The 12,000-nt window shown below is 38.5% G+C and overlaps 1 protein-coding gene across 1 annotated transcript; it reads right to left on the bottom strand.

Annotated features, from left to right (window-relative positions):
• Nucleotides 1-457: 457 nt before the first annotated feature.
• Nucleotides 458-2,481, bottom strand: LOC122453347 (ornithine decarboxylase). Its single transcript, XM_043487339.1, has one exon. The coding sequence runs from the start codon at nucleotides 2,184-2,186 to the stop codon at nucleotides 801-803; it is 1,386 nt and encodes a 461-aa protein (XP_043343274.1). The 5' UTR covers nucleotides 2,187-2,481; the 3' UTR covers nucleotides 458-800.
• Between the last annotated feature and the right edge of the window lie 9,519 nt (nucleotides 2,482-12,000).

The raw sequence follows: 12,000 nt of genomic DNA, 5'->3' as shown, positions 1-12,000 counted from the left end.
CCTTTCACTTTTCACTTTCATGCATTGGAGAAGGAAATGGCAACCCACTCCAGTGTTCTTGCCTGGAGAATCTCAGGGATGGGGGAGCCTGGTGGGCTGCCGTCTATGGGGTTGCACAGAGTTGACCACGACTGAAGCGACTTAGCAGCAGCAGCAACAGCCAGGCCTCCTTACCCAGGAAGGAATAAAAGTCAGCCATACCAGGAATGTCATGGATTATGCAGGACTATTTACTGTAGGGAGGGAGTGATTCTGCAAAGCAAGGGATGTTGGGGAAACAGATATTTCACGTCTACTGTATTTAACAGATAGTATTATTTAGGGCATACATTAATCTTTTATCTCTGATTAACAAATTATGCAAAAATTTAGCAGCTTAAGACAACAGACATTTATTAGTTTATAGTTTCTGTGAGTCAGGGATTTTTTTTTTTTTTTTTTTTTAAATTTCCCAATGCCAAGTTATGTCAAGATCCTTTATTCCTTTTTGTTAAAACCGGTCACAACACTAAGCTTCTGGCCCATCCTGCTGATACACAAGCCACAAACGCTTGCTCAGCAGTTGAAGCCTTTAGTAGCATGTTTGAAAAGTGAATAAAAATCCATATAAAACAAATATTCAAATAGTTTCCATAGGAACACAGATAAGTGTGACCCCATCTCCCAGTCTTCCACATTGGTACACCTGTGCCAACCCTACTCACATAGACATCTCAGAACTAGCAGTAATTAAGTTAAATGGTCCCCCCCAAACCCTTAAATCAAGCTAAACTCGCAGTTAACAGCTATAAGAGTGGTATCTACACGTTAATACGCGTGGAAGCGCAGGCTGCCGAGTGCCTCTTCATGCCGCTCTCCTGGGCACAGGACACGGGCAGGGGACCGACGTCTGGCTCCTCCACTCCGGGCGGGAAGTCCTGGGTCCGGATCTGCTGCATCAGTTGCCACGTTGGCCCTGACATCACGTAGTAGATGGTGGGTCTCTGGAATCCATTGAAAGTAGAAGCAGCAGCAACAGTGTAAGCACCCATGTTCTCAAAGAGCATCCAATCTCCCACATGCATCTCGGGCAGGTTACAGAGCTCAACAATGCGGTCCAGGCCGTCACAGGTGGGTCCCCAGATGCTGGATGAATAATACTTCTCGTCTGGTTTGGGTCTCTTCTGCAGAAGAGGCTTCACGTGTGCGTGATCGTAAAGGATGCAGTTGAATGATCCATATACTCCATCATTCACGTAATACATAAATGTCCGTTCACTTGACTCCTCTTCATCATCAGAGCCCATCTGTTCCTTTAATACAAGTTTTTTGGCAATAATATTAACTGCGAGTGTGAAAGCTGATGCAACATAGTATCTGCCTGGCTCAGCTATGATTCTCACTCCAGAGTCTGATGGAAAATACTTGTCCAATGCTGGGTTGATTACACTGATGATCTCTTCAAATTTAAGCTTTACATCCTCAGATCCAGGAAAGCCACCACCAATATCAAGCAGATACATGTTGAAACCAACCTCAGCGCCCATGTCAAAGACACAGCGGGCATCAGAGATGGCCTGCACAAAGGTCTCAGGATCAGTACAGCCACTTCCCACGTGGAAGCTGACACCAATGACATCAATATCTAGCTCTTTCGCCCGTTCCAAAAGAAGCCTGCTGGTTTTAAGTGTGGCACCAAATTTGACACTGAGGCGACAGACTGCTTTGGAATCATCAGTGGCGATACGCAAAACCAACTTGGCCTTTGGATGTGCCCTGGCAACTTTCATCAGCTCGACTTCACTATCAAAAGTCATCATCTGGACTCCGTTATTGGCAGCATACTTAATCTGAGACACTTGTTTACACGGATTTGCATAGATAATCCTCTCTGGGGGCACCCCAAGACTCTGCACCAATTGTATTTCAGTCTTGCTGGCACAGTCAAATCCTGTCCCAATGGCAGCGAGTGTCTTCACTATGGTTCTGCTATCATTGCATTTGACTGCATAAAAGGGGGTGACCCGAGGAAGAGCTTTCAACCATCTCAGATGTTTCTTCAGAATGTCTCCCAGGTCCGCAACATAGAAGGCATCCTTATCATCAGAAGAAGAAACTTCATTAATTTTTTGGTCCAGAATGTCCTTGGCAGTAAAGCCTTCATCCAAGAAATGGCAGTCAAACTCTTCATTACTAAAGCTGTTCATGGTTTCTTGATGTCTTTTTGAGACACAACAAAATAGAAAACTTAAGAGATGGAATTTAAAGGGATTATGCCCACTTTTCACAAAGGCAATTTTCCAGGAATTCCAAGTCCACTGAAGATGTGTGTGCTCTCTGTGCAGCAGTGGAAATGTTTGATAAACACACAATCTGCTGTCCACCTCAGAGCGCAGGGGCGCGGGGGGCCGACCCCATGGAGACAACACGCCGCCGCCAAGCGCTGCAGGACCCGCCGGCCGCCCCGCCGCCCCCGTCAGCCGCTCGCCCGGCCGCCCGCCGCCTCGCTCCCTCCCGCGGAGGACCGCCGGCCCGAGGTGGCGCCGGAGCGCTGGCAGAGGGGCGGCGGCGGCGGAGGCTGAGGGGGAACTGACCGAGTCAGGGATTTTTAAGCCAGAGTCATCTGTAGCTAGATGGTTCTGCTTCAGGGTCTGTCTTAAAGTTACAGTGAATGATTGCCCAGGGCTACTGTCGTCTGAAAGCTTGCCTGGGGATGTGCAAGTGGGATCCATTTCCAAGCCCTCTCCCTTTTTCATTAGCAAACTTCAGTTCTTTGCTGGCTATTAACTGGAAATTTCAGTTTCCCACCACATAGGGCTCTCCAAGCTGCCTAAGAGGTCTCACTATATAGGAGTTGAATTTCCTGAGTGAATGAACTAAGTGGAAGATTTTTTTGTATCTAAGATGGAAGTTACAGCCTTTTTGTAACCTAACATCAGAAATGAAATAACATCATTTCTGCATGTTCTACTCAAGGGAAAAAGAGTAAAGTTCCATCTCTTGAAGGGAGAAATTTTTTAAAAATTGTGGATATATATTTAAAACTGGAGCTTCTGCAGTGGTTTAAGTGGTAAAGAATCCACCTGCAATGGAGGAGTTGCAGAAGACTCAAATTTGATCCTTGAACCAGGAAGATCCCCAGAGAAGGAAATAAGAAACTACTCCTGTATTCTTCTCAGGAAAATCCCATGAACAGAGGAACCTGGTGGGTTGTAGTCCATTGGGTTGCAGAGATTCAGACATGACTCAGTGGGGGCAGAAGCATGTTTTTAAACCACTACATAACTTTTATTAATATAAGTAGAAATTAAGACTTACAGTAATCACAAGGATTTGTTTTCTTTCAGTTATTTCTTTACATATAAATTTACCTGATTTGTGGTCTGAAAAATGAAAATATCTTACTGTCTCAAAAAAGAAAATAACACTGAACTTTGGAAATACCCTTAATATTTTTTGTAATGATGGTTATAATTAGTTGATTACCTGAATTGAGTTAAAAATAGAAAGAAGTTTAAAGATATGCTGATAAGACTATATTTTAAACATTTTGAAATATTTAACACAAACTCAGAAAACCATATAGAATGAAAAAAAAAATTGCAAATTTTTGCCTTCAGAGATTTAATGTAAGCTTGAGTCTGTAAGCTTCAACTGAGGTTGCTGCCAAGTTCACTACAGTGTGAAGGAGATGAATTATACATGATATCTTTTATTGCATTTAAAGTTATGGTCTGTAGACTCCTACTCTGATAAATTTTATAAATGATTTTCTACCTCATGTAGATATTCTAAAAAATGCCCACGTGGTTATATCTTTAGAAAGATAATAGCATGACTATTAATTAAAGTTACTATTTGTTACTTCAGTTGTTTCAGGTTTTTAACAATGAAATATGTACCTTGACCGTAACCTGCAACCTTTTCCTCAAACTTAATATGTTCACTGTAAGAAAGGGCAGAAAATATTTAAAAATGTTCTCTTTCCCATCTGCCCGAATTCTTATTTTCCTTTATTTCAACATGGAAATTAAATGAAAAAAATTTACATGAGTAATAGCTGTGAACATTTCTTTAGCATTAAACCTAAGGATTGAAGAAAAAAATCTACTCTTGTCAAAGACATTCACAGAAAACCAGTTCTAATAGTACACAAAGTTATATCAACAGTAAGCTTTGTTTTCACTCTGGGCCCCTCCTGCTTCTGTTCTTTTGCCTAGAAAGAGCAATTCTTGTGGATTCCTGTGTGCTTTTAGAAAGTAGTCTCTGCATCCAGAAGGATGAGAATGTGTCTGTGCATATGAAAGGATATATGTGTGTGTCTGTGCATGCATATATGCACTGTTTCTCTTTTAATTATATCAGTGGCTCTCTAACATCAGCATGCTTCACAGTCATCTGAGGGCTTGTTAAAACACAGTTTGCATTAACGCAGCACCCCTCAGGGTTTCTGATTCACAGGTTAGAACTGAGATTTGAGAATTCGCTTTTCTAACAAGTTCCCAGGTGGTGATGATCACACTTTTAGAATCACACCTTTACAGTCACTGAATTATATTAATGGCAGTAACTGGCTTTGTTCCTTATCTATTGAAGATTTGGTCGTGTCATTTTGTTTGAAACTGCACCATTTTCTTTTGGACACTTGAGCTCTATGAATATATTATAATGTGCTTAATGCATCCCTGATGATGGATGCTTAGGTTGTTTCTAATGTTTGAAAGTTTAATGAGTGCAGGTAAATTGGTCAATATTTAATCTTCCAAAATCGAAAATTTACCTAATATACAGATTTCAAATCAATTCACAGAAAGTAAAATTCAATTTGTAGAATATCTAATTTGATGAACTTACCAATCGTAGTCTTATCAGGAATGTTTTGATAGTTTTAACAAAAATGATTTAAAGGAAATGGCAACCCAACTCCAGTATACTTGCCTGGAGAATCCCATGGACAGAGGAACCTGGCAGGCTACAGTCCGTGGGGTTGCAAGAGTTGGACACGACTTAGCAACTAAACCACCATCACCACAATAAGAAGGCTCAATTTTGGTGATTGGTGACACAAGATTTTCTTAAAATAAATTAAAATAAGATTGATATGTTATTGATGAAATTGGCTACAGAATCTTAAAACTGCTTACAGGTTTAAATAGCAATAGCAATGAGAATGAAATAGCAATGCGTATATTCAGGGACACCTTGGGGACATCATGGGTTCAGTTTCAGACTGCCTCAATAAAGTAACTATCTCAAAGTGAAAAAAGGAAGTCCCACACATTTCTGTTTTCTCAACAGATATAAAAGCTGTTTTTATCCTATACTGTAGCCTATTAAGTATGCAATAGCATTATGTCTAAAAAATGTACCTACCTTACTTTTAGGATACTTTATTGTTAGAGTATGCTAACCATCATCTGAACCTTCAGTAAATATTAATCTTCTTGATGGAGGGTCTTGACTCCGTGTTGATGGCTGCTGACTGATCAGGGTGGTGGTTGCTTAAGGATGTGGCAATTTCTTAAAATAAGACAATAATGAAGTTTGCCTCACTAATTGGCTTTTTCTTTTTTTTTTTTTCCAGGAACAATTTCTCTGTAGCAGGTAATGCTGTTTGATAGCATTTTACCCACAGTAGAAATTCTTTCAAAATTGCACTTGATCCTCTCAAATCCTGCTGCTGTTTTACAACTAAGTTTATGGAATATTTTAAATCCTTTGTTGCCGTTTCAACAGTCTTCACAGCCTCTCTTCACCAAGAGTAGATTCCATCTCAAGAAACCACTTTCTATGCTCATTCATAAGAAGAAACTCCTCATCTGTTGAAGTTTTATCATGACATTTCAACAATTCAGTCACACCGTTAGGCTCCACTTTCAATTCTGGTTCTCTTGCTATTTCCACCACATCTGCAGTTACCTCCTCCTATAGAGCCTTGACCCCTCATAGTTATCATGATGGCTGAAATCAGCTTCTTCCAAATGCCCGTTCGTGTTGATAGTTTGACCTCTCCCCACTAATCAGAGATATAGGCACTTCCCATAGTCTAGTGGTTAAGGCTCAGGGCTCCCAATGCAAGACGCTCAGGTTTGATCCCTGATCAGGGAAGTATATCCCGCATGCGACAACTAAAAGCGCTCATGTTGCGAGGAAGGTCCTGTACTTGGCAACGAAGATCTTGAGTGCTATAACTAAGATTTAGCACAGTCGGCAAACAAACAGAAATGCATTTACTGCACTGATTTTTTAAAAAAAGATAAGCAAAACTATGTTGAGTCTTTTTTCCTGAGCAGTATTTTAACAGTGGCCTCAAAATATTCAGTAAACAGATTCGTAGTCATCCAGATCTTGTTTCTGAAGTCTTATAGAGCACAGGCAGAATAGACTTAACATAATTCTCAAGAGCCTAAGGGCTTTTGGAATGCTAAATGAGCATTGGCTTCAACTTAAGTCACCAGCTGTGTTAGCTTCTAACAAGTCAGCCAGTCCTTTGAAGCTTTGAAGCCAGGCATTGGCTTCTCTCTAGCTGTGGAACAAGGCTGGTTTTTTTTTTTTTTTTTTTTTTGGTCTGCTTAAAAGTCTGCTTTTTAGTGTAGACACCTTAATTAATTATCTGAGCTAGCTATTCTAGATAACTTGCTGCAGCTTCTACATCAGAATTTGCTACTTCACTTTGTACTTTTATATTATAGATATGGCTTCTTTCCTTAAACCTCATGAACCAACCTCTGCTAGCTTAAACTTTTCTTCTAGTTTTCTCACCTCTCTTGGCTTTCAGTAAATTGAAGAGAATTAGGGCGTGGCTCTGGATTAGGCTTTGGTTTAAGGAAATGTTGTGGCTGATTTGTTCTTCTACTCAGACCACTAAAACTTTTCTCAAATCAGCAATAAGGCTATTTTGCTTTCTTATTATTAATGTGTTGACTGGAGTAGCACTTCTGATTTCCTTCAAGAACTTTTACTTTGCATTCACAGTTTGGATAACTGTTTGGCACAGGAGGCCTAGCTTTCAGCCTATTTGGCTTTTGACATGCCTTCCTCACTATGTTGAATCATTCCTAGCTTTTAATGCAAAGGGAGAGAGATGAGATTCACTCTTTCACTTGAACATCTACAGGCCATTTTAGGGTTATTAGTTGGCCTAATTTCAATATTTTTGTGTCTCAAAGAATCCAAAGGCCCAAGGAGAGGAAGAGAGACAGAAGACTGGCTGATCAGTGGAGCAGTTGGAACACACATGCCACCTATCAATTACATTTTCCATCTAATGTGGGCATGGTGGTGTTACCAAGTACAATAGTAACATCAAAGATCACTGGTCATAGATTATCATGACAAGTATAATAACAGAGGTTTAAATGTTGCAAGAATTACCAAAATGTGACACAGAGATATGAAGTGAGAAAATGCTGTTGAAAAGTGGCACTGACTCAGACATAAAAAAGAATAAAATAATGTCATTTGCAGCAACATGGATGTACTTACAGATTATCATATTGAGTGAAGTAAGTCAGACAAAGAGAAATATATGATATTGCTTATATGTAGAATCTAAAAAATAATAATACAAATGAACTTACTTACAAAACAGAAATAGAGCCACAGACATAGAAAATGAACTTATGGTTACCAAACAGGAAGTGGGGGAAGGGATAAACTGGGAAGATGGAATAAACATATATACACCCTATATATAAGATAAATAACCAGCAAGGACCTACCGTATAGCACAGAAAACTATACCCGATATTTGTCTTAACCTAAAAGGGCTTCCCTCATAGCTCAGTTGGTAAAGAATGCACCTGCATTCTTACAGCTTTGAAAACCTTAAAATATTGACTATTATTTAGTGAATTCCTCAAATGATATAACAATTTTATTTTATGTCTAGCAAATAAAACCTTAAAGATAATTGTGAATACTGTTACATTTTTATTAATTTATCAATATAAGTTAAATTAAGAACTTAAATTCCAAAGAAACTGAAGGAAACAGTAATAGCTAAAATAACCTTATCATATATAGAATATAAAAATTTATTTTAAAAACCCAGCAGTTGAAATGTGTTGACTTGAGAGCAGTTTGCAGAAAGATTATATTAGAAAGGACAGAATCATTCAGAAAAGCAGGAAAAAATGAGGTGCTATGGAAGGAATTATGCAACTGGTGAATAAAATTCAACATGTTAATCATAAATTGAAAATTTTGAAACTTTTACTTGTTGCCTAGGATGCAAAAAGTTGAAAAGAATGTTTCCAACCTAAAGACAAGAAAAAGTCAGATAAATTACAAAATCATAACTTGAGATCATCAGAGAGATCGTGTCAAAGGGAGCTCAACTGAAAACCCATAGGCAGTCTGCTCCAAGGAGAAATGAAGTGTAAATATAAACAGTGACTTATGTGGCAGGACATGATGAGGAGAGATAGTGGATACTGTTGAGCTAAAGTTTTAATGAATTTCTTAAGGCCAAGTGAGAGTATTGAAATCTTGGGAGTCATAGACACAAAGAGAGTCTACATTCACGCACAAATTCTTATTCACAAATTTCCAGTGGGTGCTCATGAGTCAAACTAGGAACCAGGAGTCAGAGATGGGAAACAGTGACTATGAGAAAGACATGAAGCTCCTCCTAGAAATTTCTCTCATATGGTACAATATATTTACAATGATAGGGAAAGAAAAATGAATGCTGTCATTCCCAAGGAACATATGAAGACCCATTGCAACTGGGGAAAAGGCAAAAGGATAAAAGGACCCTTTTACCTCAGGGGGGAAGACAGAAAAATTCCTGGTGCTAGGATCCTACACTAGCTCAATTATGCATGGACAGAGGAGACTGGTGGGCTACAGTCTATGGGGATGCAAACAGTTGGACATGACTGAGTCAGTAAGCATGCATGCACAATACTTGGGCAATGGGCAGGAAACTCTCTTGCAAACAAGGCTCACCAAATATTCAAGTCAGAGGTTGGTTGCAATGTGAAAAGAAGAGCATGATTATTAACAAGGCTCCACTCCAGAGACTTAAGCCCTGGGCTTGCCTAAGAATGAGGCTGGATCAAGACCACAGAGAAACACCTTGTCTCCTTGTGCAAGCAATAGCAGCGACTTACGAAAAAAGCTCCTGTGTGATGCAAGTACACAGGATGTTTTGCCAAAAGTTTTCACTTTCATCTCAGGTTCAAAGGATTTGTTAACAAAATAAGCCACTCATTATATACAAATAAATATTATAGATATTTATTAGAGAATTATCGAGCTTACTTTCAACATACTAACATTAAATGAAAACAGAAATAGAAAGAGCAGAGAGTACATCAACAAATTGGGTTTTGACCAACATCCAGACTTAAACAGCACTGTGTCACAGCACTTCTGGAGTCCCAATTGGGAAAGGGTCCCAGGCGGTACATCTGTGGGTGAGACTTCCAAGACTGCTGTTCAGGGTTCCCGCTTATAATCCCAGGACAGGTGCAAACTGATATTATCAATCTGTGACCAAATTGCAAGCCTGGTTTCCTGTTAATGCTGTTTGGTTTGTTGTATAAAACTTGGAATGTAGTTAAGCCTGAGGTGTGGTGGACCAGACACACTCCAGAGTCTCAAATCTTAAGATTTCTCCCTCATTTTACCTATGGTGCTGCAAGTTTTGCGCTCACACCAGGCAGTCACTCCCAGTCACTCCCAGTCACTCCCAGTCAGAGCAGTGTCCAGGCAGGTTAGAGGCAAGGTCAGAGGCCTGCTCTGCTTTGTCTTTGAAGCCTAAAGACGACTAGTCATTTAATTTCCCTGACAACATGGAAGACTGAAAGTTGAGAACTAGCATTAACAATCAAACTAGCAAAAACAAAACCCACTGGAAATATTGGTCCATTCTTGCCTGAAAACACATGCTAAAGCAAATTGAAGTAGGTAGTACAGTGAAAGTTACCATAACAATGCCAAAACAAATTTAGCTCAATCCCTGATCAAACTGACTCACCCCTTCTCACTCTTTCGCATTAATAGACTAACAGAGGGAGAGACATGCACATTACAACCACAAATACCATTTATCTGAGTCTCTGCTGGTCCATATAAGATATATGGTATGCAATGAAAAATTATAAGATGTAAACACACATACACAAACACAAAAAACCCACAACAATCTGGTCAAGAGACAAAATAATAGAATGACTCAGGTACAACCTGGATGTTGAAACTTTCAGACAGGGATTTTGACATAACTTGCTAATGTGTTAAAAATCTGTAGTGAAAAAAGTGGACAATAGCATTTAATGTGTAAGGGATTTCAGCAGAGAGATAATTATAACAATTGTAAATGCTAGAACTAGAAACACAAACTGAACCACAAAAGATAAATAAAAGTGAGCAGAATGTATCATGGCACTCAAGACCTGGGGGACAACATGAAACACTTTAACATATTAATACATGCAACTGGAATCTCAAATGGAGAAAAATTTTGATTTGAGACAATCCTCTTGATAGCATAAACATTTAAATGTTATAAAGTCTTTCTCTTAGCAGTGCTTTATCTGCCAACCACAAATATTCATATGCTGAATTTTTTTTTTCTATGATATTCTCTTTAACCCATAGATTATTTAGAAGTGCATTGCTTAGTCTTCAAGTGTTTGGAAATTTTCCTTTTGTTTTACCATTATCATGTTCTAGTTTGATTCCATTTTGGCCAGAAAATATAAACCATATGATCTGAAGATGGTGACTGCAGACATGAAATTAAAAGATGCTTACTCTTTGGAAGAAAAGCTATGACAAACCTAGAACAGCGTATTAAAAAGCAGAGACATCACTTTACTGACAAAGGTCCGTATAGTCAAAGCTATGGTTTTTCTAGTAGTTGTGTACACATGTGAGAGCTGGATGATAAAAAAGTCTGACAGCTAAAGAACTGATGCTTTCAAATTGTGGTCCTGGAGAAGACTCAAGAGTCCCTTGGACTGCAACCAGATTAAGTCAGGTAATCCTAAAGGAAATCAACCCTGACTATTCATTGGAAGGATTGATGCTAAAGTTGAAGGTCCAAAACTTTGGCCACTAGATAGGAAGAGCAAACTCATTAAAAAAGACTCTGATTCTGGGAAAGATTGAAGGCAAAAGGAAAAGGGGACAGCAGAGTATGAGATGGTTAGCATCACCAACTAAATGGACATGAATTTGAGCAAACTCCCGGAGACAGTAGAAGACAGAGTAGCCTGGCATACTGCATGGGGTTGCAAAGAGTCAGACTTAGTGACTGAACAACAACAACAAAATGATTTATTTTTAATTAACTGACAATTTTTTATGGCCCAGGATGTGATCTCCCTTGGTATATATTCCATGGGTATTTGAAAAAAAAAAAAAAATCTGCCATTGTTGAATGAAGTGTTGTATAAATGACAATAAGATTCTGTTGATTCATTGAATCTTTATTTTATGCTACCAATAATTTTCTATCTGATATCTGATCAATTGTTAAGAAAATGAGTATTAAATTCTCAATTGTGGATTTATCTCCTCTCAGGGCAGAGAAGATAAATAAAAAATATTCATGCTTTCATCTGACTAAAATATTTACATTTTCTTTATATTTCTATTTTATTCCCTTTCATCTATGCATATCACTATATTTGAAGTGAGTTTCAAGTTTTTAATTCACTTTGCCAATCTCTAGTTTTTAATTTGTGTATTTAGACTATTTATATTGAATGAAATTATTGATGACTTAAGGCTTAAACTGGCCATTTTATTTTCTGTTTTCTTTTGTACTTGGTCTTTATTTCCTTTTTCCTGCTTTTTTTTTGTGGATTATTTAACACTTTTAATAACCCATTTTGATTTATCTTTAGGGTTTTTGAAGTATGTTTTCAGCGTTTTCTTTTTTAGTGGTTTCTCTTGGTTTACACTATAAACACATGTATCATCATTTTATCAGTTCAAGTGAAGTATAGCAATTCTGCCATCCTCTACATCCCTTTACCATCTATTTAAAGTAATATTAAAATAATA

This window comes from Cervus canadensis, chromosome 1, assembly GCF_019320065.1.
Source record: "Cervus canadensis isolate Bull #8, Minnesota chromosome 1, ASM1932006v1, whole genome shotgun sequence".
NCBI classification, from domain to species: Eukaryota; Metazoa; Chordata; class Mammalia; order Artiodactyla; family Cervidae; genus Cervus; species Cervus canadensis.
This window is presented reverse-complemented; position numbering and strand designations above follow the sequence as displayed.